The sequence below is a fragment of the Spinacia oleracea genome, chromosome 5 (genome assembly GCF_020520425.1).
Source record: "Spinacia oleracea cultivar Varoflay chromosome 5, BTI_SOV_V1, whole genome shotgun sequence".
In the NCBI taxonomy this organism is placed as follows: domain Eukaryota; kingdom Viridiplantae; phylum Streptophyta; class Magnoliopsida; order Caryophyllales; family Amaranthaceae; genus Spinacia; species Spinacia oleracea.
Window position 1 is genome coordinate 59183228 of NC_079491.1, and position 27985 is coordinate 59211212.

Consider the following 27985-nt stretch of genomic DNA (forward strand, 5'->3'; position numbering starts at 1 on the left):
GTCCAATATTTTAGGAGGGAAACCAACTTTAGATTGTCAACGTTTTTAACGTTGACTTTGTAGCAGGTAACCGGTCATCCAGGCTTAATAATAGTAGTTGGGTCATAAAGGTTGGATTATTTAGAAATATCGCATAGCTAGGCTTAATTAAAGAAAATCGGGCAAAGATTGGATTAATAATTACAAATTTTCCTTGACTTTGTAGCAGGTAACCGGTCCTTAATAATAGTAGCTGGGTCATAAAGGTTGGATTATTTAAAAATATCGCATAAGTAGGCTTAATTAAAGAAAACCGGATAAAGGTTGGATTAATAAATATAAATTTTCCTTGTCTTTATTATTGTTGTGTGAACTTAGTGTACAATAATACCTCTGTATTTATTTGAGATACTTATTTTTTCCGCCCGTATTTATTTAAGAAAAAATCATAGCCAGAAAATGAACAAGAAATCGATCATAACAACAAGAAGTTGAAAAAAAAATGAGTGGCTCAACATCAAACAAGAAGAAAAAAGACATGAAATCATCAAAAACTGTGGATAATACGAAAGAAGAAATAGGGCAAGGAGAATTATACTCTCCTAATCATGCAATCAACATTAAGACAAATAAAAATAATCAACAAAATAATTATTATCACCGAGAAGAGTTGGAGGGGAATAATATGATAGGGAGAGGTGTAGCAAATGATATAAAGAATAAGATGAGTATAGTAAAGGAACGGTTGATGGAAAAGCTAGCGGCTGCTTCTGTGCCGTCTGATGCTTTAGAAAACACTAGACACTTGTTTGAATCGGTGATTAAAGATGTTACGGTGGCGGCGCAAGGTCTTACTAAGGAGGCGATTCAGAAGATTAAGTCTCATCTTGCTGATATTATCCCATCTTTGTCTCCTTCTCTCACTTCTAAGGTAATTTGCTAATTACTCCATTATCTAAGCTATTTGTTTTTATAATAACATGATATAATTTTTTGGTCGTGGCTCTCGTAAGTGGTGATCTTGATGTGTGTTATGCTTAAGCTTAGTGATTTGATACCAATAATTTCGTCGTTTTAATGTTAAACTCCTTTATAATTAATTCTATACTAGAATATACATAGGATTGACACATTTAATTTCATGATACAAAATTTTCCTTTCAAAAACCTCTCTCCTAAACAATTAAAATACTCTATTATTTTTCTCCTTTTTTTTTCCCTCTTTTTATATAAGATGTTTATGCACGAAAGAAAATATTAGATTATAGAATATGATAATATTAGATTATTTTTGTAATATTTTAATCAAATTGTCATATCATTAATTGGAATTATATTTACTCAATATTTTGGTCTAATTAACATAATAAATATATAGAATATTTTGATCAAATTATCATATTAATCATATAAATAAATATATAATACGGAGTACGTATAATAAGACGGAAGTTGTCTATTCGAGAATTACATGAGCTAGTATATAATAGATTTATTAATTATACGTTGGTTTTATGGGGATAAATATTTCAGTAAAAAATCTATTAAAAAAGTATCCAACCTCATCTAGTTGTATTGCTAATATTAACCAATATAACAAGATGACAACTTAATTAGGAAGTTTGGTACTAGAGATAGGAAAAATAGAGATGCTAACGAAAGACAATGATAAAGAATTAATGAGTGTGATAATTCATCGAATAAAGATGTTTTTCCTTTTGAAGTCAAGTATTGAGTTGTGACTATGACTGATATATTGCAATATCAGTAAACTCTTAATAATTTTCTCATTAAGGCCAGGGTAAATACATCTTTTCAAACCCCCTTCTTATGTCACATTAACATCACTAGACATGTTCAATGGGATGAGCCCCCATTAAAACCAATGACCTGTTTGGTTTAACATGGGTCAGGTTCATTAATTTATATTTTGTATGTGAGTCGGGCTTTAACGGGTCAATTTGACAACGGGATGGGCCTTAACTGGTCAGTTAGTTTTCTGAGTTTCATATGTTAGGTTATGATACATATGACAATTCATAAATCATGCGGAAAAACCATAAACCCAGGAAAACATATTATTTACACATAATCATTTAGCATAGATTAGATGCATACTCTTTGTTGCGTGCCTTCCCTAGCTGCGCCCGAACCGAACAAGAACAAGTCTTTAGGACTCCAAGTGTCGTCCCTCCGTAGATAGTCCACAGCACGTCCGGATCCGCCTTAAGATTGACCAACTAGAATCGCCCTTAAGGTACTATTATTTTCGGCACTTTATAGGCAAATGTGTGACTGAATTTTTCTCTCAAAAACTCACTTTGAATACTTTGAAACTTGTGTTATAAATTGTGAGCCCTAGCCTCATATTTATAGCGGTATGGAAAGGGAATCGAAATCCTATTCAGATACAAATTAATTAAACCTAGAATCCTACAAGAACTCTAATTTAATTAATTTATCAAATAGAATTAGGAATTTAATCATTAACCGAACTCTGCATGTTTTAGGAAACGTGCACGAACACAAACACTTGCACACACACGCACGGCAGCCATGATGGGCCCCATGCGTGCGCGCGAGCAGCAGCCCACTCAGCGCCCGCGTGCGCTGCGCGCTGCGCGTGCTGTGCGCGCTGTGCGCTGCGCGTGCTGTGCGCGCTGTGCGCGCTGCGCGCTGCGCGCAGCCTGCTGGGCCTGGCCTTGCGCTGGGCCTGGCGTGGCTGTTTGTGCGGCGCGCTTGGCTTGCTGGGCGATGGCCTGGCTTCGTGCTGGGCCTCGTCCGGCAGGCCTCGTCCGATGCTTATTCGTACGATGCGCTTCCGATTAAATTTTCCGATTCCGGAATTCATTCCCGATACGAACAATATTTAATATTTCCGATTCCGGAATTAATTTCCGTTTCGAACAAATATTTAATATTTCCGTTTCCGGAATTATTTTCCGATTCCGGTAATATTTCCGATTCTGACAATATTTCCGTTTCCGGCAATATTTCCGATTCTGGCAATATTTCCATTTCCGATAATATTTTTCGACACGTACCATGTTTCCGTTTCCGGCAACATCTACGACTTGGATAATATTTATATTTCCGATACGATCCATATTTCCGTTTCCGGCAATATCATCGTTTCCGGAGTATTCATTCCTTGCCTGTGACGATCTTAGCTCCCACTGAAACCAAGATCCGTCGGTTCCGAATATTCATAGATGGAGTATTTAATGCTATTAAATACTTGATCCGTTTACGTACTATTTGTGTGACCCTACGGGTTCAGTCAAGAGTAAGCTGTGGATTAATATCATTAATTCCACTTGAACTGAAGCGGCCTCTAGCTAGGCATTCAGCTCACTTGATCTCACTGAATTATTAACTTGTTAATTAATACTGAACCGCATTTATTAGACTTAACATAGAATGCATACTTGGACCAAGGGCATTATTTCCTTCAGTCTCCCACTTGTCCTTAGGGACAAGTGTGCATTTCCTAATTCCTTTGTCGCTCGATGCTTGCTCTTGAACATAAGGTAAGAGTTGTCATCCTTATTATGTCCAGAGGTGTTCCTCGGTTTCAGAGTTCAACTGATCAAATAAACAGATAATCATAGCCTATGATTCATCCGAGCACGGCCATGCATTTCACAGTTTCTAGCTCTCCGAGTGGCCTTGTACAACTTTTAAGCATCTCATCCCGATTTATGGGAGGACAATCCCAATCTTGCGATCTTGAGATTAGACTTCGTTTGATAGGTGATTACCTGAGCGTTGCCTTTATAGCCTCCTTTTACGGTGCGACGGTTGGTCAACGTCAAAGCAACCAGTTCTCAAACAAGTAATCTTCAAATCACTCAGGTATTGAGGATTTAGTGTCTAATAATTTAATGAAATTTACTTATGACAGACTTTCATCTCTTACATTAAAGTTTCATAGGTCTCGTCCGATACTAGTCTTCCCAAAGTAAGTATCTATGCAAATGATTATGACATTGCCATGTCCACATAGTTCAAGAAACAGAACTACTAGTCATCTTGCATTCTAATCGTCTAACGTTTTCTATGCGTCCAATTTTATAGAAAACTCCGATTAGGGATCATTTTCAACCTTTGACATTCAAGTTCACTTGATAGACATTTCTTAGTCACAGGACTGGTCCTGACAGTCTATCTTGAATATATCGTCAAATTGAAGGGACTCATCATTTAATAAACCACAAATTAAATGGAAAAATGAATTCTTTTCATTTATTGTGAATGATTAACCAATAATGTTTTACAAAGATTTAAACTCTAAAACTTTAAAACATTAAACAGAGACATCAAAGCCATTCTCCAATATGCTTGATTCCCATAGCTGCAGTGTGCGAGTTGTGCTTCGCCTGCGGCAGAGGTTTAGTTAATGGATCTGATATGTTGTCATCAGTTCCAATTTTGCTTATCTCGACTTCTTTTCTTTCAACGAACTCTCGTAGAAGGTGAAATCTACGAAGTACATGCTTGACTCTCTGGTGGTGTCTAGGCTCTTTTGCCTGTGCAATAGCTCCGTTATTATCACAATACAGGGCTATTGGTCCTTTAATGGAGGGGACTACACCAAGTTCTCCTATGAACTTCCTTAGCCATATAGCTTCCTTTGCTGCTTCATGTGCAGCAATGTACTCCGCTTCAGTTGTAGAATCCGCAATGGTGCTTTGCTTAGCACTTTTCCAGCTTACTGCTCCTCCGTTGAGGCAGAAGACAAACCCAGACTGTGATCTGAAATCATCTTTGTCGGTTTGGAAACTTGCGTCCGTATAGCCTTTAACAATTAATTCATCATCTCCACCATAGACCAGGAAGTCATCTTTGCGCCTTTTCAGGTACTTCAGAATATTCTTGGCAGCAGTACAATGCGCCTCTCCTGGGTCTGACTGGTATCTGCTCGTAGCACTGAGTGCGTACGCAACATCCGGGCGTGTACATATCATAGCATACATTATTGAACCAATCAATGATGCATATGGAATCCCATTCATTCGTCTACGCTCATCAAGTGTTTTTGGGCACTGAGTCTTGCTTAGAGTCATTCCATGAGACATGGGTAGGTAGCCTCGCTTGGAGTCCGCCATCTTGAACCTATCAAGAACCTTATTGATATAAGTGCTTTGACTAAGTCCAATCATCTTTTTAGATCTATCTCTGTAAATCTTGATGCCCAATATGTACTGTGCTTCTCCTAGATCCTTCATCGAAAAACATTTCCCAAGCCAAATCTTGACAGAGTTCAACATAGGAATGTCATTTCCGATAAGCAATATGTCGTCGACATATAATACTAGGAAAGCAATTTTGCTCCCACTGACCTTCTTGTATACACAAGATTCGTCCGTGTTCTTGATGAAACCAAAGTCACTGACTGCTTCATCAAAACGTATATTCCAGCTCATGGATGCCTGCTTCAATCCGTAGATTGACTTCTTTAGCTTGCATACCTTTTTAGCATTCTTTGGATCCTCAAAACCTTCAGGCTGTGTCATAAACACAGTTTCTGTTAAAACGCCGTTTAAGAAAGCAGTTTTGACATCCATCTGCCATATTTCGTAATCGTAATATGCAGCGATTGCTAACATTATTCGAATAGACTTTAGCATTGCAACTGGTGAAAAGGTTTCATCGTAATCCACACCGTGGACTTGCCTGTAACCTTTTGCAACCAATCTAGCTTTGAAAACTTCAAGTTTCCCATCCTTGTCCTTTTCAGTTTGAAAACCCATTTGCTTCCAATGGCTTGGTAGCCATCTGGCAAATCGACCAAATCCCATACTTGGTTTTCAGACATGGAGTCTAATTCAGATTGCATGGCTTCTTGCCATTGCTTGGAGCTAGGGCTCGTCATAGCTTGCTTGTAAGTCGCAGGTTCATCACTTTCAAGTAATAGAACGTCATAGCTCTCGTTCGTCAAAATACCTAAGTACCTTTCCGGTTGAGATCTATATCTTTGCGATCTACGCGGGGTAACATTTCTAGATTGACCATGATTCTCACCAGATTCTTCTAAAGATCTATGAGTTTCATCCTGAATGTCATCTTGAGCATTCTCTAGAGTTTGTTGTTCGACTCGAATTTCTTCGAGGTCTACTTTTCTCCCACTTGTCATTTTGGAAATGTGATCCTTCTCCAAAAAGACACCATCTCGAGCAACAAACACTTTGTTCTCAGATGTATTGTAGAAGTAATACCCCTTTGTTTCCTTTGGATAGCCCACAAGGATACATTTGTCAGATTTTGGATGAAGTTTGTCTGAAATTAATCGTTTGACGTATACTTCACATCCCCAAATCTTAAGAAAAGACACATTTGGAGGCTTTCCAAACCATAATTCGTATGGAGTCTTTTCGACAGCTTTAGACGGAGCTCTATTTATAGTGAGTGCAGCTGTATTTAGTGCATGTCCCCAAAATTCTAATGGAAGTTCGGCCTGACCCATCATTGACCTGACCATGTCTAGCAAGGTTCTGTTCCTCCGTTCTGACACACCGTTCCATTGTGGTGTTCCAGGAGGAGTCAATTCTGATAGAATTCCACATTCTTTCAGATGGTCATCAAATTCATAGCTCAGATATTCACCGCCTCTATCAGACCGCAGTGCCTTAATCTTCTTGCCTAATTGATTCTCTACTTCACTCTGAAATTCCTTGAATTTGTCAAATGATTCAGACTTATGCTTCATTAGGTAGACATAACCATACCTACTGAAGTCATCAGTGAAAGTGATAAAGTAGCTGAAACCACCTCTAGCATTTGTACTCATTGGTCCACATACATCTGTATGGATTAAACCCAATAGTTCATTTGCTCTTTCTCCAACTTTAGAGAAAGGTTGCTTTGTCATTTTGCCAAGTAAACATGATTCGCATTTACCATAATCCTCTAAGTCAAATGGTTCTAGAATTCCTTCCCTTTGAAGTCTTTCTAAGCGTTTCAAGTTTATATGGCCTAATCGACAATGCCACAGATAGGTGAGATCTGAATCATCCTTTTTGGCCTTTTTGGTATTTATGTTATATACTTGTTTGTCGTGATCTAATAAATAAAGTCCATTGACTAATCTAGCAGATCCATAAAATATCTCTTTAAAATAAAACGAACAACTATTGTCTTTTATTATAAAGGAAAATCCCTTAGCATCTAAGCAAGAAACTGAAATGATGTTTTTAGTAAGACTTGGAACATGGAAACATTCTTCCAGTTCCAAAACTAGCCCGGAGGGCAACGACAAATAGTAAGTTCCTACAGCTAATGCAGCAATCCGTGCTCCATTTCCCACTCGTAGGTCGACTTCACCCTTGCTTAACTTTCTACTTCTTCTTAGTCCCTGTGGATTGGAACATAAGTGTGAGCCACAACCTGTATCTAATACCCAAGAAGTTGAATTAGCAAGTATACAGTCTATAACGAAAATACCTGAAGATGGAACGACTGTTCCGTTCTTCTGATCTTCCTTTAGCTTCAAGCAATCTCTCTTCCAATGCCCCTTCTTCTTGCAGTAGAAGCATTCGGATTCAGAAGTGGGTTGACTGACCTTTCTCTTTGCAGATTTGGCGCCAGTTTGCTTAGTTGGGCTGGCCTTGTTGCCACCTTTCTTAGCATTCCTCTTCTTTCCAGATTTCTTGAACTTGCCCCCACGCATCATAAGCACATCCTGCTTATCACTTTTGAGCGTCTTTTCAGCGGTCTTCAGCATACCGTGAAGCTCAGTGAGCGTTTTGTCCAGACTATTCATACTGTAGTTCAGTTTGAACTGATCATACCCGCTATGAAGAGAATGGAGGATGGTGTCTATAGCCATTTCCTGAGAAAATTGCTGATCCAGCCGACTCATATTCTCAATGAGTCCAATCATTTTGAGAACATGTGGACTTACGGGCTCGCCTTTCTTAAGCTTGGTCTCAAGAATTTGCCTATGAGTCTCGAATCTTTCGACTCGAGCCAGATCTTGGAACATGTTCTTCAACTCACTAATGATTGTGAAAGCATCTGAGTTGATGAACGTTTTCTGCAGATCCGCACTCATGGTGGCGAGCATTAGACATTTCACATCCTTGTTGGCATCAATCCAACGATTGAGGGCTGCCTGAGTGACCCCGTCGCCTGCAGCTTCGGGCATCGCCTCATCTAGGACATACTCCTTTTCTTCCTGCATAAGAACTATTTGCAAGTTCCTTTGCCAGTCAAGGAAGTTTTTCCCGTTCAACTTCTCCTTTTCGAGAATTGATCGAATGTTGAATGAATTGTTGTTTGCCATATTAAAAACTACAATTGAAAAGAATAAACAAATAAATAACCATTCACAGTTTCTCTTAATAAACTTTAAATTCTAGCATACATGCATAATTCAATGTTTATTAAGCATTTTATTCAAATTATGTGTTCCGGCAGGTGTGAATAAAATGATTCCAAGATCCTAAAATCATTGAAGAACTAAGCACAGTTTGTCGACTTAATCCTAGAACATCTTAGGTAAGCAAAAGCCTTTTGCTAATAGTCTAGAAACTATTCTTGGTTGATAGGTACGTCTAAGAACTTATTAGGTAAACCTATCGAATTTGCCACGACATAAAAGGACTCCTTACTTATATCGTTGAGTTTCACCAAAACTAACATGTACTCACAATTATTTGTGTACCTTGCCCCTTTAGGACCAATAAGTAACACCTCGCTGAGCGAAAACTATTACTAGATTGATGTAAAGGATATCCAAGCAAGTGTATATTTTGGCATGGCACCTTTTAACTCAATTTTTAAGTTTGGAACTTAAGGCTCTTACTATGTTGGTTAGATTTTAAGTGAACTAAAATCCTTAATCATGCAACATAATCAAGCTTTTGATCTCATGCATTTTAAGACATATTTAAAACAATAAATAACTTAAAACATGCATAAGATATTTGTGATCTAGTATGGCCCGACTTCATCTTGAAGCTTTGACTTCAAAGTCCGTCTTGAAAATCTCCGTGGGAGGCACCATTTTCTTCAAATAGGATAAGCTATAACTAATTACAACTATTTGATGGTTCGCAGACCATATTTGAAAAAAATAACTTTGGTACTTTAGACCAATTACATTCAAATTAATGGTACGCAGACCATATTTTCTATCCTATTTGGCCATACTAGTCACTTCATAACCTGCAAAACAGTACATATACAATATATACCATTCACCCATTCATTATCATGAATGGCCCACATAGCTGGTTAGTAAAACACATTATGCATCACGTAAACATTTGCAGCAATTAATCAAGGGCACCAATAATCTACCAATTATTCAGTCCTTATTAATTCTAATCAAGTTGTTTTAACCTTAAGGATTTGTAGACCTAATCAAGAGTTTATGACTAAAAAGCGCTCCCACTTAAACCAATAAATTCATATGCTTTACCAATTTTAAACATAAAAATGTATTTCTAGTCTAACCGGAAACATACAAATTTAATTAAAATTTAAAGCTCATATAAATTTATAATTGAATCCAAAAAGTTTAATTTAATTTCAGTCGCATTTAAATTAATTCATGATTTTAATTTTAGTAAAATAATTAGAATAAATAACATTTATTATAATTATAATATTCAAAATTAAAATCCAAGAAAATAATTTAAATTATTAATTTTAAAATTAATTAAAATTACGTGAACTGAAATTTTCAAATTAAACATTCAAAACGATCTAATCGTAACGCAAACACCCTACGCGTAGCACGCCCATGGGCCGCACGCACACAGCCATCGCTGGCCATGCGCGCGCAGCCCATGCGCTCGTCGCATAGCTGCTGCATCCCTATCGCAAGCCTCCGCACGCATTGGTGCTCGCTGCGCGCGCCAGCGCTCATCGCACGCGGGTTATCGCTCGCAGTGCGCGCGCGACATCGCTCGCTGGGCGCGCGACATCGCTCGCTGGGCGCGCGACATCGCTCGCTGGGCGCGCGAGCCATCGCTCGCTGGGCGCGCGACATCGCTCGCTGGGCGCGCGACATCGCTCGCTGGGCGCGCGACATCGCTCGCTGGGCGCGCGAGCCATCGCTCGCTGGGCGCGTGACATCGCTCGCTGGGCGCGCGAGCCATCGCTCGCTGGGCGCGCGACATCGCTCGCTGGTCGCGCGAGCCATCGATCGCTGTGCGCGCGAGCAATGCTAGGCGCAGCGCTCGTGGCACGCGAGCTTGCGCACGCTGCGCGCGAGGCTGCGCGCTCTTGTGCGAGGCAGCGCGCGTTGTGGCGCAGCTCGCTTGCTGCCCACACGCGACTGCCTTGGCTCGCCCTACGCCCATGCCCATTCGTCCATTGGTCGTGGCACACGACACAAGGCAGGGCTGCTGCCTTGTGCTCGTGCACTACGCCCTTGCTCATTGCATTCGTGCCGCACGGGCGACGAGCTCCCTTGCTCGTCGTCGCATGCCCGCATTATACAACACCCCTTAAGGGTAACACGAAGCGTCCATTGCTTCGTGCGTGCAAGTTATATGAACGAATCGCATAAAAATTTAAAATTTATATTTACAATTAATGACAAATTAATAAATAATATTAATTTCATAATTTTAGGGCGAAAAAATCGAAAATTTATTATCCAATTGATTTCCGATTGTTATGGATTCAAGTCTAGGTCATAAAAATTTAAAATTTATCGTAAATTTACAATTTTTATGGTGGTTTTTAATCATAGGTTTCTAATTAAATTACAATTAATTATGAAAATCAAATTAATTCTAAATTATTCTAATTTTCAACAAATTAATCATAATTACAAATTAGATTGCATAATTAACAAGACTAGGCATTCAAACTTGTTAAACATATGCAGTAGGTCAATCAAAAATTCAAGATTTATCAACAAGAATCGCAAATATTTAATTTAACATCTTAAATTTACGAAATTTTGCATTCGAAAAACTAAAACCTTCGAAAAGTCATAGTTAGGCTTCGAATTTGAGAATTCTGGGTTCGGCAGAAAAATACTGTTTTTGTCAAAATTTTAGAATGCCTTTTACATGCGGAATTGACACAAAAATCATTCAATTCGGATGAGTAACGAAGAAACTGCCGAAAAACTGCCGAAAAACTGCGTACGTATAATTAAATAAACGCAATTTGCAATTAATTAACAATTACGAAAATTAATCACCCCTTTTAATTCTTGCAAATTTGTAATATTTAACCATGTTCATGCAATTTAGATTATGAAAATAATAAGGGGCTCGTGATACCACTGTTAGGTTATGATACATATGACAATTCATAAATCATGCGGAAAAACCATAAACCCAGGAAAACATATTATTTACACATAATCATTTAGCATAGATTAGATGCATACTCTTTGTTGCGTGCCTTCCCTAGCTGCGCCCGAACCGAACAAGAACAAGTCTTTAGGACTCCAAGTGTCGTCCCTCCGTAGATAGTCCACAGCACGTCCGGATCCGCCTTAAGATTGACCAACTAGAATCGCCCTTAAGGTACTATTATTTTCGGCACTTTATAGACAAATGTGTGACTGAATTTTTCTCTCAAAAACTCACTTTGAATACTTTGAAACTTGTGTTATAAATTGTGAGCCCTAGCCTCATATTTATAGCGGTATGGAAAGGGAATCGAAATCCTATTCAGATACAAATTAATTAAACCTAGAATCCTACAAGAACTCTAATTTAATTAATTTATCAAATAGAATTAGGAATTTAATCATTAACCGAACTCTGCATGTTTTAGGAAACGTGCACGAACACAAACACTTGCACACACACGCACGGCAGCCATGATGGGCCCCATGCGTGCGCGCGAGCAGCAGCCCACTCAGCGCCCGCGTGCGCTGCGCGCTGCGCGTGCTGTGCGCGCTGTGCGCTGCGCGTGCTGTGCGCGCTGTGCGCGCTGCGCGCTGCGCGCAGCCTGCTGGGCCTGGCCTTGCGCTGGGCCTGGCGTGGCTGTTTGTGCGGCGCGCTTGGCTTGCTGGGCGATGGCCTGGCTTCGTGCTGGGCCTCGTCCGGCAGGCCTCGTCCGATGCTTATTCGTACGATGCGCTTCCGATTAAATTTTCCGATTCCGGAATTCATTTCCGATACGAACAATATTTAATATTTCCGATTCCGGAATTAATTTCCGTTTCGAACAAATATTTAATATTTCCGTTTCCGGAATTATTTTCCGATTCCGGTAATATTTCCGATTCTGACAATATTTCCGTTTCCGGCAATATTTCCGATTCTGGCAATATTTCCATTTCCGATAATATTTTCCGACACGTACCATGTTTCCGTTTCCGGCAACATCTACGACTTGGATAATATTTATATTTCCGATACGATCCATATTTCCGTTTCCGGCAATATCATCGTTTCCGGAGTATTCATTCCTTGCCTGTGACGATCTTAGCTCCCACTGAAACCAAGATCCGTCGGTTCCGAATATTCATAGATGGAGTATTTAATGCTATTAAATACTTGATCCGTTTACGTACTATTTGTGTGACCCTACGGGTTCAGTCAAGAGTAAGCTGTGGATTAATATCATTAATTCCACTTGAACTGAAGCGGCCTCTAGCTAGGCATTCAGCTCACTTGATCTCACTGAATTATTAACTTGTTAATTAATACTGAACCGCATTTATTAGACTTAACATAGAATGCATACTTGGACCAAGGGCATTATTTCCTTCATCATAATGGGTTCGGCCTATCAACCTTTTTGCGTCTATCATCATATTAGCTAACTACAAATTTATCTCTCGACAAGTTTATGCAATGTGATCTATAAGATTATCTCAAAAATGCTTGCTAATAGGATGAAATTGTTTTGGTTAGTTCTCTTAATTTTATTTTATTTTGACAAAAGGACTACAAATGAACAAGCAAAGAAGAAAGAAAACAACAAAAAGAAATCTAAAACCGATGCATAAGGAGCTGACGCCTCCGAGCTGAACCTGCCAGGGCATGAGTAGGCTAGATCATGGAACGATGCACTTTCAACACAGAGAACCGAATGAACTTAGAAAGGAGCAATCGAAGATCACGAACCAACCACATAACAACCACTGGAGCTATAACTTTAGACGAAAGAAGGCGGACAAGAATAGCGGAATCTGAATAGACAAGAACCCGCAAATAACCCCGCCTAGAAGCCATACGAACCGCATAATAACAAGCAACCAACTCGGCCTGAAGCGCAGAACCAAGCACGCAAGCCTGTGCACCTCCACCATTTGTGGATAAAGAACCAGGATCCCGAAGAATCCAACCTACCCCAGCCTGGTTTGAATCAGGCATCCATGCCCCATCTGAAATAACACAAATATCAATTGGCCCAGAATCAAATCCACCTAAGGATTGCGGGAGAGAACTGGGCTGGCGGTCCTGAAAACCACACGAGAGACGAAGACGGAGTTCGTGAACAACAGAGTAACAAAGCATCCAGTCTTGAGCAATGACCTGAAGGGCACCTGGATCCCAAGGAGCAGACCGGAAACGCATATTATTCCTAACAATCCAAATTGTCCAGAGGGAAGAAACAAACACGTCAAGCAAGTGCAGAGAAGAAGACGACCTTGACAAATTCCTCACAAAACAGGCACACCAATTGGCAAAAGAACCAGAATCAGACGCAGGCCAAAACGGTGCGACCAAGCTAGAATCCCAAAAGCTAGCAACCATGGGACAATCCCTAAACAAATGAGAAGGCACCTCCAACTCCATATGAGACAAAGAACACAACGGATCGACATCCATACCTCGCATTCTAAGCTTAGCACCCAATGGAAGGCCATCATGCAACATTTTCCATAATAAAATTTTAAACCTAGGAAGAATGGAAAGACCCCAAAAATGCTTCCACCATATATTAGGAGGATCAGACTGAGTAGGGGCGGTAGTGATACCAGAGCGGAGAATCATTGCATATGCCGACCTAACCGGGAATAAACCATCCGGGGATAACTTCCAAAATAGCAAATCCCCCTCCTCAGCAGCCAAAGGCCGCTCTAGAGCCATGATGCTATTGGCAGTGGGCTCCGAAAACAAATGACGGACCACCGCAACATCCCACGCGTAAGAACGCGGATTAATAAGTGAAGAAACATGAGTTGGACAATCCAACCGAACCAGAGAATCTTTGAAAGAAATAAACTTATCTGAGACCCAGACGTCTTGAGTAATACGAATTGACGAAGTAGCACCCGGTTTCCAAGCAACCCCATCATTAAGCACTTGGAAACCCTGAGATATGCTCTTGAAACCCCATGAAGGCCGCAAAACCCGAGGAGAACCATTGCGAATAGACAACGAGGAATACCGTGCCTTGAACAGGCGGGAAACCAGGAGTTGAGGATGCTGAATCATACGCCAAGCAGCTTTGGCAAGTAGGGCCTGATTAAACGGAGCGATACTTCGGATACCCAAACCCCTCATACCCTTCGGAAGATGGAGAACCGAAGACTGAACTAAAGCCATACCCCGCGTGTCAGCAGAAGACCTCCACCAGAAACCAAGACACAATCTATCAATCCTGTCACAAATAAACTAAGGGATCTTGAAAACAAAAAAGACATGCGTAATAGAGGCAACCAAGACAGAATTAATGACCACCAGTTTTGCTGCTGCCGAAAGACAAGAAGAAGATAAATTGGTAAGGCGACGTGCAATGTTGTCCACAAGACCATAGAAGGCCGAACACTTTGATCTGGCCAAATCAACTGGCACCCCAAGAAAAGGCCCCAAGGACTGGCGTTGACCTAGGCGCAACGAAGAGGCAAGGTAGTCCCGATAATCCTCCGGAGTATTAGGGCTGAACTTGACAAAGGACTTTTGATAATGATCTGTCCCGAAATACTATTGAACTTGGAAAGGATCTCTAGCGTCTGATCACAGACCGCAGGCGAAACTTTGAAGAACAGAAGGGAATCATCAGCGAAAAACAAATGAGAGATAGACGGGGCACCCCTTGAAATAGAAATCCCTTCAATCCGATGACTTTCTTCAGCTTGACGAAGGAGGGCTAACAAAATCTCCATACATAGGAAAAACAGATACGACGATAACAGATCCCCTTGCCGAAGACCGCAACTAGGACGAAACGAGGCAGTGGGCTCCCCATTAACCAGAACCTGATAAGAAAATTTGGTAACACATTGTCGAATAATGTGAATCCAGTAGGGGGGAAACCCAAAAGCTTCGAGGGAAGCAAACAAAAAGTCCTACCTGACTCTATCATAGGCTTTGTTCATATCCAATTTCACAGCTGCGTAAAATTTCCTCCGAGCCTTAGCAGCATTGATAAAACACATAATCTCATGAGCAATAAGACATTCATCGGACATAGGTCTGCCAGGTACAAAGGCATTTTGAGAATCAGAGATCAAGGATGGCAAGATAGACCTCAAACGATGAGTAATACATTTAGCTATGCATTTATAGATGACATTACAGAGACCAATAAGACGAAATTGGGACACCAAGTCAGGGTGTTCCACCTTTGGCAGAAGGATAATGAACGTCCTATTCCAATCCTTGAGCATAAACCCATGCGCAAAGAAATGCCGCACAGCAGAGACCACATCGTCCCCCACCGTATTCCAATGTTGCTTAAAGAAAGCAGCAGAGAACCCATCTGGGCCCGGAGATTTGGAATCACAAATGTTGAACATAGCACTACGTATATCAAAGTGCGAGAAAGGAATCATAAGAAATTCCTTGTCTGACGAAGAAAGAACCGGGAGCTGAAGCATTTCCCAATCAAAGGAAATGAGATCTAGCTTTGGGAAATTGACCTGATACAGATCCCAATAGAACTCAGAGATGAGCTTCCGGAGATCATGAGGAGAAGACACAAGTCCTCCCTCTGAATTCTAAGCCAAGAATTCTATTCTGACGCTTTTGCGCCTGGACAGAAGCAAAAAGCAACTTAGAATGACAATCCTCTAAAACATCCCATTTAACTTTAGAACGTTGCTTCCAATACCTAAATGTGGACTGGGATATGGCCACACACTCATCCCGAGAATTAATGAAAAAGGCTGCTGCAGGACCTGGAGAAATGACATTAGCTAACACAGCATCCTCTACCGTCAAATCTCTCCAGTTAATACCCCATAAACGACGATTCTGCACGCACCAAGCTAACAAAAAGCGTCGGATCACTTAGAGTTTAGACGAAAGGACAAACATAGGGGATCCAAGAAACGATCGTCCCCAATTTGAAGCCAGAAACTCCACTACAGGCTTTGCTTGTAAACACCAGTTCTCAATCCGATAAGGTCGTTTACACGACATTTCAGCCTCCGAGCATAAAATAATTGTTACATGGTCAGAAAGAAGAATGGGCTGATTTTGAATAATTGCTTCCGGATTATTTTTGTACCACATATCTGTAGCATATCCCTTATCAAGATGTTCAAAAACTACAGAGTTATCATGATGACCATTAGTCCATGTGTATGGTGACCCTGAAAAAGGAATATTGATAAAGCCATTCCCAAGACGCCAATTCATAAATTCATGCCTACCCTGAACACAAGTTGAACCCCCAAGTTTATCATCCATAAACTCAACTTGATTAAAATCCCCAATAAGAACCGTATTAGGATAGCTAGCAAGTATACTAGATATTTTCAACCAAACCAAATGGCGATCTGAAACATGCAGAGCACCGTACACAAACAACATATAGCTTATTTCATTACTTACATTCAGAAATTTACAAAGTACAAGGTGGCTTGAAACAGACAACGGAACCAAATTAACATTAGAAAACCACAAAAGAGCTAAACCACCACTCAAGCCTTCCGCGTCAACCCCGCAAAAACCTGAAAAAAGGAGGGAAGACAACTTTTGACACGCACTATCTACAGGAAGCATAGTTTCCATAACAAACACTATATCTACACCAAAAGAATAGACTAAAGATAACAAGTACGGAATTTTAGGGGAGTCCGACGATCCTAAACCCCTACAATTCCAGGAGCATATTTTCACTTATCAACTGGTGACCCATTCTGGGCGGCCACATTACCATCATCAGGGCCCACTGAAGGTGAACCATTCATAGAACCAGACTCAGGAGACTTGCGACGCTTCTTCACAGGAAGCAAAACGAACAACATGGCACATTTCCTTGCGAAGCAGCTTTGTTGGGCAACCAACCTGGGCTTTTCTCATCATGGGGCAAGCATACTTCACCCATTTCCAGACTCTATCCCCTTTGCGAGTCAACTGCAGTTTCAAAGGCTCCTTCCCCTTTACTGAACTTGGCACCGGTGACCCAACAACAACTGAGCCCGGAGATTCATAAGAGAAGACCGACTCTTGATTTTTTTATTCTGGAGATGTTACCGGCGAATAATCCATAGACGACGGCCCCTCATTTTCTTCCAACCCTTCCCGGCGGCTCTGCACCACCTCCGACTCTGATTTACTGTCGCCGATTGAATCCGAGTGATAGAACTGAAAGTCGGCTGACGAATCCGCAAGATAACCATGAGAATCAACATTGCCTGCCGGAAACGAGAACCTGAAAGAAGGAGACGACGAGCGAGGGTGCTGATTAATTACCGGCGAGTTCCAAGGTGTCAGCCCGCCCTCCTCCTCCTGCCAGTGACTTGGCCCAGGTCAGAAAGGATCATACGGATCCGGGAAAGTCGGACCGTGAGATAGTACTCCAGATGGACCAAACACATAACCCGGATCCAAATAAGATGAAGGGCCATTCTGGCTTGAAAATGAATCATGAAAAGTGGGCCGGCCCAAAGACTAAACTGGCAAAGCCAACAGAATGGGAGGAACCAAAGAAGGGAAAAGCGGCCCATACCTGTGTATGTCACTGGAAACAGGCTGAGGATGTGGAGAACGATGTTGGGCCGGCCCATCACACAAACCCTTACTTTTATAATCAGCAGCTTGGTTTGGAATATTCAACGAAGGGGGCTCATGCAACGTGTCTCCTTCAAAGTGCATACCCTCATCAGGTAAAGATTGACCCAAAATTTCCTTTATCACTGAAACACGCCGCTTGACAATTTTACAGCTTTTGGACGTGTCATCCGAAGGGGACGAGACAGGGGCTGCACGTGTCGTCAATTGACGGAGTTGAGATTGTTGACCAAGAAGCACGAATTCCTGCCTGACCGTGCTGATACCACCCATATTACGCCGGTGTACCTGATTTGATGATCCCCAGAAACCAGTTGGAGATGTTGCCGGAAAATAACCCAGAGCTGGATGATCAGGCGGTGAAGGAGGAGATGGTGGTTGGCTGAAATCCGAATCCTCGATACCATTATCATCATTATTACCCTCAAGGTACAACGATGTCGTCCATATTGATGGAGTTAGAAATATACCACGCACAACATTCGAATAAAGAGGAAAATCAGTTGGGCCATAAAGAGCACGAAAACCACGTTCTTCAAATTTACGAAAGCGGCGTTCCAACAACGCCCTTCCCGCGCGTGGAGGCATACGGCACGTGGCTGGACCATGTCCGACAAAACCACACTCTTTACAAAATCTGAATATTCCCTCGTACTTGAATTGTATCCATGTGAAACCATTATCAAAAGTAAGGAAAAAAACACCCTGGGACAAGAGGCAGCAGGAGATTAACTAAAATTTTTGCCCTAGGGCATGGAACAAATACCATACCAGGAGGAGCCTCGTCCACCAGAGTGACATCACCGGCGAGGCTAAGAACAGATGCAGTTGCTTCGTGTGTCGAAGATTGGAAGGGCAGTCCATCCACCCTAACCCACACCTCCACCAGATGCAAGTTGAGATCCTTCAACACCGCAGAACCTTTTGCTCTTTGAAGAACCATTAAAGCTTCTTTGAAATGGACCCATCCACGAACGTCCAAGAACACATCGTCATCAATAATCTCGCACTAAAATTTTCTCTCTCTAGAGATTTCATCTTTCAGTGTCGTAATATTGATGACGTTGTGTTCTTGGACGTTCGTGGATGGGTCCATTTCAAATGAGCTTTAATGGTTCTTCAAAGAGCAAAAGGTTATGCGGTGTTGAAGGATCTCAACTTGCATCTGGTGGAGGTGTGGGTTAGGGTGGATGGACTGCCCTTGCAATCTTTGACACACGAAGCAGCTGCATCTGTTCTTAGCCTCGCCGGTGATGTCACTCTGGTGGACGAGGCTCCTCCTGGTATGGTATTTGTTCCTTGCCCTAGGGAAATTTTTTTTGTTAATCTCCTGCTGCCTCTTGTCCCAGGGTGTTTTTTCCCTACTTTTGATAATGGTGTCACATGGATACAATTCAAGTACGAGGGAATATTCAGATTTTGTAAAGAGTGTGGTTTTGTCGGACATGGTCCAGCCACGTGCCGTATGCCTCCACGCGCGGGAAGGGCGTTGTTGAAACGCCGCTTTCGTAAATTTGAAGAACGTGGTTTTCGTGTTCTTTATGGCCCAACTTATTTTCCTCTTTATTCGAATGCTGTGCGTGGTATATTTCCAACTCCATCAATATGGACGACATCGTTGTACCTTGAGGGTAATAATGATGATAATGGTATCAAGGATTCGGATTTCGGCCAACCACCATCTCCTCCTTCACCGCCTGATCATCCAGCTCCGGGTTATTTTTCGGCAACATCTCCAACTGGTTTCCGGGGATCATCAAATCAGGTACACCGACATAATATGGGTGGCGTCATCACGGTCAGGCAGGAATTCGTGCTCCTTGGTCAACAATCTCAACTCCGTCAATCGACGACACGTGCAGCCCCTGTCTCGTCCCCTTCGGATGACACGTCCAAAAGCTGTAAAATTGTTAAGCGGCGTGTTTCAGTGATAAAGGAAATTTTGGGTCAATCTTTACCTGATGAGGGTTTGCACTTTGAAGGAGACACGTTGCATGAGCCCCCTTCGTTGACTATTCCAAACCAAGCTGCTGATTATAAAGGGAAGGGTTTGTGTGATGGGTCGGCCCGACATCGTTCTCCACATCCTCAGCCTGTTTCCAGTGACATACACAGGTATGGGCCGCTTTCCCCTGTCTCGTCCCCTTCGGATGAACGTCCAAAAGCCTTTGAAACTGCAGTTGACTCGCAAAGGGGATAGAGTCTGGAAATGGGTGAAGAATGCTTGCCCCATGAAGAGGAAAGCCCGGGTTGGTTCGCCCAACAAGGCTGCTTTTCAAGGAAATGTGCCATGTTGTTCGTTTTTGCTTCCTGTGAAGAAGCGTCGCAAGTCTCATGAGTCTGGTTCTATGAATGGTTCACCTTCAGTCGGCCCTGATGATGGTAATGTGGCCGCCCAGAATGGGTCACCAGCTGATAAGTGAAAATATGCTCCTGGAATTGTAGGGGTTTAGGATCGTCGGACTCCCCTAAAATTCCGTACTTGTTATCTTTAGTCCGTTCTTTTGGTGTAGATATAGTGTTTGTTATGGAAACTATGCTTCCTGTAGATAGTGCGTGTCAAAAGTTGTCTTCCCTCCTTTTTTCAGGTTTTTGCGGGGTTGACGCGGAAGGTTTGAGTGGTGGTTTAGCTCTTTTGTGGTCTTCTAATGTTAATTTGGTTCCGTTGTCTGTTTCAAGCCACCTTGTACTTTGTAAATTTCTGAATGTAAGTAATGAAATAAGCCATATGCTGTTTGTGTACAGTGCTCCGCATGTTTCAGATTGCCATTTGGTTTGGTTGGAAATATCTAGTATACTTGCTAGCTATCCTAATACGGTTCTTATTGGGGATTTTAATCAAGTTGAGTTTATGGATGATAAACTTGGGGGTTCAACTTGTATTCAGGGTAGGCATGAATTTATGAATTGGCGTCTTGGGAATGGCCTTATCGATATTCATTTTTCAGGGTCACCATACACACTGACTAATGGTCATCATGATAACTCTGTAGTTTTTGAACATCTTGATTAGGGATATGCTACAGATATGTGGTACAAAAACAATCCGGAAGCAGTTATTCAAAATTAGCCCATTCTTCTTTCTAACCATGCAGCAATTATTTTATGCTCGGAGGCTGAAATGCCGTGTAAACGGCCTTATCGGATTGAGAACTGGTGTTTACAAGCAAAGCCTGTAGTGGAGTTTCTGGCTTCTAATTGGGGACAATCGTTTCTTGGATCCCCTATGTTTGTCCTTTCGTCTAAACTCTCAGTGATTCGGCGCTTTTTGTTAGCTTGGTGCGTGCAGAATTGTCGTTTATGGGGTATTAACTGGAGGGATTTGACGTCAGAGGTTGTTGTGTTAGCTAATGTCATTTCTCCAGGTCCTGCAGCAGCCTTGTTCATTAATTCTCGGGATGAGTCTGTGGCCAAATCCCATGCCACGTTTATGTATTGGAAGCAACGTTCTAAAGTTAAATGGGATGTTTTAGAGGATTGTCATTCTAAGTTGCTTTTTGCTTCTGTCCAGGCGCAAAAGCGTCGGAATAGAATTCTTGGCTTAGAATTCAGAGGGAGGACTTGTGTCTTCTCCTCATGATCTCCGGAAGCTCATCTCTGAGTTCTATTGGGATCTGTATCAGGTCAATTTCCCAAAGCTAGATCTCATTTCCTTTGATTGGGAAATGCTTCAGCTCCCGGTTCTTTCTTCGTCATACAAGGAATTTCTTATGATTCCTTTCTCGCATTTTGATATACGTAGTGCTATGTTCAACATTTGTGATTCCAAATCTCCGGGCCTAGATGGGTTCTCTGCTGCTTTCTTTAAGCAACATTGTAATACGGTGGGGGACGGTGTGGTCTCTGCTGTGCGGTATTTCTTTGCGCATGGCTTTATGCTCAAGGTTTGTAATAGGACATTCATTATCCTTCTGCCAAAGGTGGAACACCCTGACTTGGTGTCCCAATTTCATCCTATTGGTCTTTGTAATGTCATCTATAAATGCATAGCTAAATGTATTACTCATCGTTTGAGGTCTATCTTGCCATCCTTGATCTCTGATTCTCAAAATGCCTTTGTACCTGGCAGACTTATGTCCTATGAATGTCTTATTGCTCATGAGATTATGTGTTTTATCAATGCTGCTAAGGCTCGGAGGAAATTTTACGCAGCTGTGAAGTTGGATATGAACAAAGCCTATGATAGAGTCAGGTGGGACTTTTTGTTTGCTGCCCTTGAAGCTTTTGGGTTTCCCCCTACTGGATTCACATTATTCGACAATGTGTTACCACATTTTCTTATCAGGTTCTGGTTAATGGGGAGCCCACTGCCTCGTTTAGTCCTAGTTGCGGTCTTCGGCAAGGGGATTCGTTATCGCCGTATCTGTTTGTCCTATGTATGGAGATTCTTTCAGCCCTCCTTCGTCAGGCTGAAGAAAGTCATCGGATTGAAGGGATTTCTATTTCAAGGGGTGCCCCGTCTATCTCTCATTTGTTTTTCGCTGATGATTCCCTTCTGTTCTTCAAAGTTTCTCCTGCGGTCTGTGATCAAATGCTAGAGATCCTTTCCAAGTTCAGTAGTATTTCGGGACAGATCATAAATGATCAAAAGTCCTTTGTCAAGTTCAGCCCTAATACTCCGGAGGATTATCGGGACTACCTTGCCTCTTCGTTGCGCCTAGGTCAACGTCAGTCCTTGGGGCCTTATCTTGGGGTGCCAGTTGATTTGCGCAGATCAAAGTGTTCGGCCTTCTATGGTCTTGTGGACAACATTGCACGTCACCTTGCCAATTTATCTTCTTCCTGTCTTTCGGCAGCAGCAAAACTAGTAATCATTAATTCTGTCTTGGTTGCCTCTATTACGCATGTCCTTTCTGTTTTCAAGATCCCTTAGTCTATTTGTGACAGGATTGATAGATTGTGTCTTGGTTTCTGGTGGAGGTCTTCTGCTGACACGCGGGGTATGGCTTTAGTTCAGTCTTCGGTTCTTCATCTTCCGAAGGGTATGTGTGGTTTGGGTATCCGAAGTATCGATCCGTTTAATCAGGCCCTGCTCGCCAAAGCTGCTTGGCGTATGATTCAACATCCTCAACTCCTGGTTTCCCGCCTGTTCAAGGCACGATATTCCTCGTTGTCTATTCGCAATGTTTATCCTCAGGTTTTGTGGCCTTCGTGGGGTTTCAGGAGCATATCTCAGGGTTTCCAAGTGCTTAATGATGGGGTTACTTGGAAACCAGGTGCTACTTCGTCAATTCGTATTACTCAAGACGTCTGGGTCTCAGATAAGTTGATTTCTTTCAAGGATTCTCTGGTTGGGTTGGATTGTCTAACTCATGTTTCTTTACTTATTAATCCGCGTTCTTATGCGTGGGATGCCGCGGTGGTCCGTCATTTGTTTTCGGAGCCCACTGCCAATAGCATCATGGCTCTAGAGCGGCCTTTGGCTGCTGAGGAGGGGGATTTGCTATTCTGGAAGTTATCCCCGGATGGTTTATTCTCGGTTAAGTCGGCATATGCAATTATTCTCCGTTCTGTTATCACTACCGCCCCTACTCAGTCTGATCCTCCTGATATATGGTGGAAGCATTTTTGGAGTCTTTCAATTCATCCTAGGTTTAAAATTTTATTATGGAAAATGTTGCATGATGGCCTTCCGTTGGGTGCTAAGCTTAGAATGCGAGGTATGGATGTCGATCCGTTGTGTTCTTTGTGTCATATGGAGGAGGAGGTGCCTTCTCATTTGTTTAGGGATTTTCCCATGGTTTCTAGCTTATGGGATTCTAGCTTGGTCGCATCGTTTTGGCCTGCGTCTGATTCTGGTTTTTTGCCAATTGGTGTGCCTGTTTTGTGAGGAATTTGTCAAGGTCGTCTTCTTCTCTGCACCTGCTTGACGTGTTTATTTCTTCCCTCTGGGAAATTTGGATTGTTAGGAATAATATGCGTTTCCGGTCTGCTCCTTGGGATCCAGGTGCCCTTCAGTTCATTGCTCAAGACTGGATGCTTCGTTGCTCTGATGTTCACGAACTCCGCCTTCGTCTCTCGTGTGATTTTCAGGACCGACCGCTCAGTTCTCTCCCGCAATCCTTAGGTGGATTTGATTCTGGGCGAATTGATATTTGCGTTATTTCAGATGGGGCATGGATGCCTGATTCAAACCAGGCTGGGGTAGGTTGGATTCTTCGGGATCCTGGTTCTTTATCCACAATTGGTGGAGGTGCACAGGCTTGCGTGCTTGGTTCTACGCTTCAAGCCGAGTTGGTTGCTTGTTATTATGTGGTTCGTATGGCTTGTAGGCGGGGTTATTTGCGGGTTCTTGTCTATTCAGATTCCGATTTTCTTGTCCGCCTTCTTTCGTCTAAAGTTATAGCTCCAGTGGATGTTATGTGGTTGGTTTGTGATCTTCGATTGCTCATTTCTAAGTTCATTCGGTTCTTTGTGTTCAAAGTGCCTCGTTCCATGATCCAGCCTGCTCATGCCCTGGCAGGTTCAGCTCGGAGGCGTCAGCTCCTTATGCATCGGTTTTAGTTTTCTTTTTATTGTTTTCTTTCTTCTTTGCTTGTTCATTTGTAGTCCTTCTGTCAAAAAAAAAAAAAAACCAGAGCGCTTTTACCCCAAGAAGGCTTATAACTGATAATACTCTTGTTGCATATGAAACATTTCATTACATGAATAGTGTATGTTCTGGAAAGAAAGGGTATATGGCAGTAAAGCTTGATATGAGCAAAGAATATGATCGAGTGGAGTGGGTTTTTCTGAAAAAGGTTATGGAGAGATTGGGATTCGATGATAGATGGGTGAGGTTGATAATGAAGTGTGTGTCGACTGTGTCACACTCTGTAATAATTAATGGAGAACCGTCGGATGTTTTCAAGCCCGGAAGAGGTCTTAGGCAAGGGGACCCAATTTCTCCGTATTTATTTATTTTGTGCGCCAAAATATTTTCTCACCTTATTCAAATGGAAGTGGGTAGGTACTCATTGAAAGGCATTAGTGTTTGTAGAGGTGCTCCAGAAGTCTCACATTTATTATTTGCGGATGATAGTATCATTTTTTGTAGGGCGGACGACAGAAATGTTCAAGCAATATTGAGAATCTTACAATATTATAGTGATGCATCGGGGCAAGAAATCAACTTTAATAAATCTGAGGCGATTTTTAGCTCAAATGATCATTATGACAGAAGGGTGGAATTAGCGGCAGGACTAGAAGTAAAGTTGGTGGAGTCTCATGGGAGATATCTTGGCATGCCTACTTTTATAGGTAGGGAAAAATCACAAGCATTTAATTTTCTAAAAGAGAGGGTGTGGAAGAAACTTAAAGGGTGGAAACAACAACTCTTATCGTTCACAGGTAGGGAAGTCCTCTTAAAGGCGGTCGTCCAAGTGGTACCTACCTATATAATGAGTTTGTTTAAACTACCTATTGGTTTGTGTCATGATATTTAGAAAATGATGGCTAGATTTTGGTGGGGATGCAAGGAAGACGAAAGGAAATTTTTTTGGGTCGCATGGGACAAGGTTAGTAGGAAGAAGTTGGATGGAGGCTTGGGTTTCCGACGCTTGAATGACTTTAATGAGGCATTACTAGCGAAGCAGGGTTGGCGTATTATGCAGTTCCCGTACCTACTTTCTTCAAGGATTTTAAAGGCAAAGTATTTTCCTAATACTGACTTCTAGAGTGCTCCTATGGGTAGTAGACCAAGCTATGTATGGAGGAGTATACAAAGTAGTAGATGGGTTTTGCAGCAAGGTTGCAAGTGGATTGTTGGTGATGGAAGGTCCATAAATATTTGGAGGGATCCTTGGTTGTGTAAGGCCCCAACTTTTCGAGTCATATCATAAAAAAAAAAGTGACAGTACATGTGAACTTGTGGCTGATTTGATAGATTTGGTAGTAGGTGGTTGGAAAGAAAGCTTAGTACGAGAAAACTTTCTTATGTTCGAAGCAGAGGACATATATACTCAATATGCCCATTTCTTCAGGCTTATTTGAGGATGAATTTGTGTGGAATTATGAGAAATACGGAAATTACACGGTAAAATCCGGTTACCAGTTCATTAATTTTTACAGAAATAATCTTGAAGGTGCAATTGGGTCGTCCAGTGAGCCGGTAATTTGGAAGAAAATATGGAGATTGGCTGTCCCACCAAAGGTATGTGTTTTTATATGGAGAATCCGTAGTGGTGCTCTTCCTACGAACGAAGGGTTTTGCATAGGAGGGTGGAGAGTGTGTCTCCTATCTGTGAAAGATGTTCTAATGGTGTTGAGTCATCCTTGCACGCAATGTGGGAATGCAATGTTGTTAAAAGTGTATGGGAGGAGTGTGGGGTGGAGAAGATGATGGAGTGTCCGCGAGTAAGTTTTGTAGTTGACTGGGTGGATTGGTGGCTGCATCATTTACAAGAAGAGGATAGAGCGCGAGTAGCAATGGTGGCTTGGAGTGTATGGGATGAGAGGAACGGAGTGATCCATGGCAGTGACGCTCGTCTACCTGCTGAAGTTGTAGCAGCAGCGAGCTCGTTGTTGGTAGAATTCACACAAGCTAGATAGGAGTGTAAGGTAAGGAGGGGTGAAATATGTAGAGTAAGGGAGGAGGCAAAGTGGAGACCACCTGATGATAATGTACTAAAAATCAATGTTGATGGTGCAACTTATAAAGAGGGTGGAGTGGGGATGGGAGTTATAATAAGGGACAATGGAGGCAACATAGTTCGTGCGGCTTGCCAACATGTAAGACAAAGTTGGGATGCAAGAGGCAAAGTCAATCATTCTTGGGTTGAAAATTGCGCTTTAATGCAATGCTAGCAAGGTAGTAGTTGAATATGATTGTCTACAAGTAGTTGAGTTAATTAACAGTAGGAAGTTTGATGGCTCTTATCTTGGCATGCTTAGCCGAGAAATTAACGCTATCTCTAGTTCATTTGATGTTATTTCATTTTGTCATGTTTATAGGGAGGCTAATTTAGCGGCTCATGCTATGGCTCACCTTAGCCCACTTGAGTATTCTACGAGAGTGTGGGTAGGGAGTTTCCCAAGCATAGTTGAAGATGTAATAGCTTCAGATTTTTGCTTAAACGTTAATGAAAGTTAGTGGCCGAGGCCGTTTTCCCTCAAAAAAAAAAAAAAAAATTATCTCTCGACAAGCAAAATTCTATTTACAAGAATAATTGAGAATGAGCACTTTATTATTTTCCCACTTTGATGAATGACAAACATTCTGTTTTCTTTCCAAGTTAGGAAATAACGAAGTACTAACTATCTGTCCATTGTGGGTGTTATACTTGCTATATTGGGTTTGCATGTACATATGTTGTATGGTGAAACCATGCATGAGAATTACAATGATCTCAATTATGTCATTAACAAAGTTGGAATGAGTTGACAGATGGTAGATGATGCCGAGAAAGAGGCAAGAGCTAAAGAAAGCGGAGACGAAGGCAACAGAGAAATAAATGGAGAAAATAAAGAAGAGCACAAAGGCAAATCTTATACTTCTAACATCGCACTTAAGCACACTTCCAAGCTATAAGTCTCAATTTATGAACGTGACTTGAGCTCTGTTTGACAACACTAGCTAAAATTTAACTGAAACTGAAAAGTTAGCTGAACCTGATAAGGTAGCACTTGAAACTGGTAAAGTGCTGAAACTGATGTATAAGATGGTTATTTCGCTTAGCTCTTTAATGTCTTAAGTACCTGAAACTAGTTTGTTTGGCCCTAAAATAGTTTGTTTTAGGATTTTGTTTTTATTTACATTTTGTACGTTGTTTTTGGCGATTGTATGGCTGGTGTCGCCAACTGTTGTTCCTTGGGGTGTATGATCTTCTGTCGTTGTTGCCCCCTTCTGGTAGTGGTGCTGGTGTCCTGGTAGTTTTCTGCCTTTTGACAAGCCAACTCCGCTTGGGCCTTGACATAGGTGGCCTGCATCTCGATCGGAATAGGGAAAAAACCCGCAGGTAACAATATATGAGGCACGTACCAATCCACTATAATACCTAAGAATAATCTAAGTAAAGAAATAATACTTGCGGTAATTGAAATACAGTTATTACTTCATAATTGCTAGAATGCTTGAGTGAGCGTGTCCTTTGTTGTGCTTTGCTTCATCTCTTTATAGTAAAAGAGGAACGGCTACG

At 41.8% G+C, this 27985-nt stretch overlaps 1 protein-coding gene across 1 annotated transcript; it reads left to right on the forward strand.

Annotated features, from left to right (window-relative positions):
• Nucleotides 1-450: 450 nt before the first annotated feature.
• On the forward strand, nucleotides 451-27906 carry LOC110789771 (uncharacterized). Its single transcript, XM_021994475.2, has 2 exons — nucleotides 451-910; nucleotides 27235-27906. Exons 1-2 carry the CDS (start codon nucleotides 482-484, stop codon nucleotides 27376-27378), a joined length of 573 nt encoding a protein of 190 aa, XP_021850167.2. The 5' UTR covers nucleotides 451-481; the 3' UTR covers nucleotides 27379-27906.
• The last annotated feature ends 79 nt before the right edge of the window (nucleotides 27907-27985 follow it).

Bases quoted from the DNA above. Each gene is read 5' to 3' on its own strand.
- LOC110789771 (XM_021994475.2), top strand. From the start codon at position 482: ATGAGTGGCTCAACATCAAACAAGAAGAAAAAAGACATGAAATCATCA. The intron at 911-27,234 runs GTAATTTGCTAA...ATGAGTTGACAG, and splicing joins CTCCTTCTCTCACTTCTAAG to ATGGTAGATGATGCCGAGAA.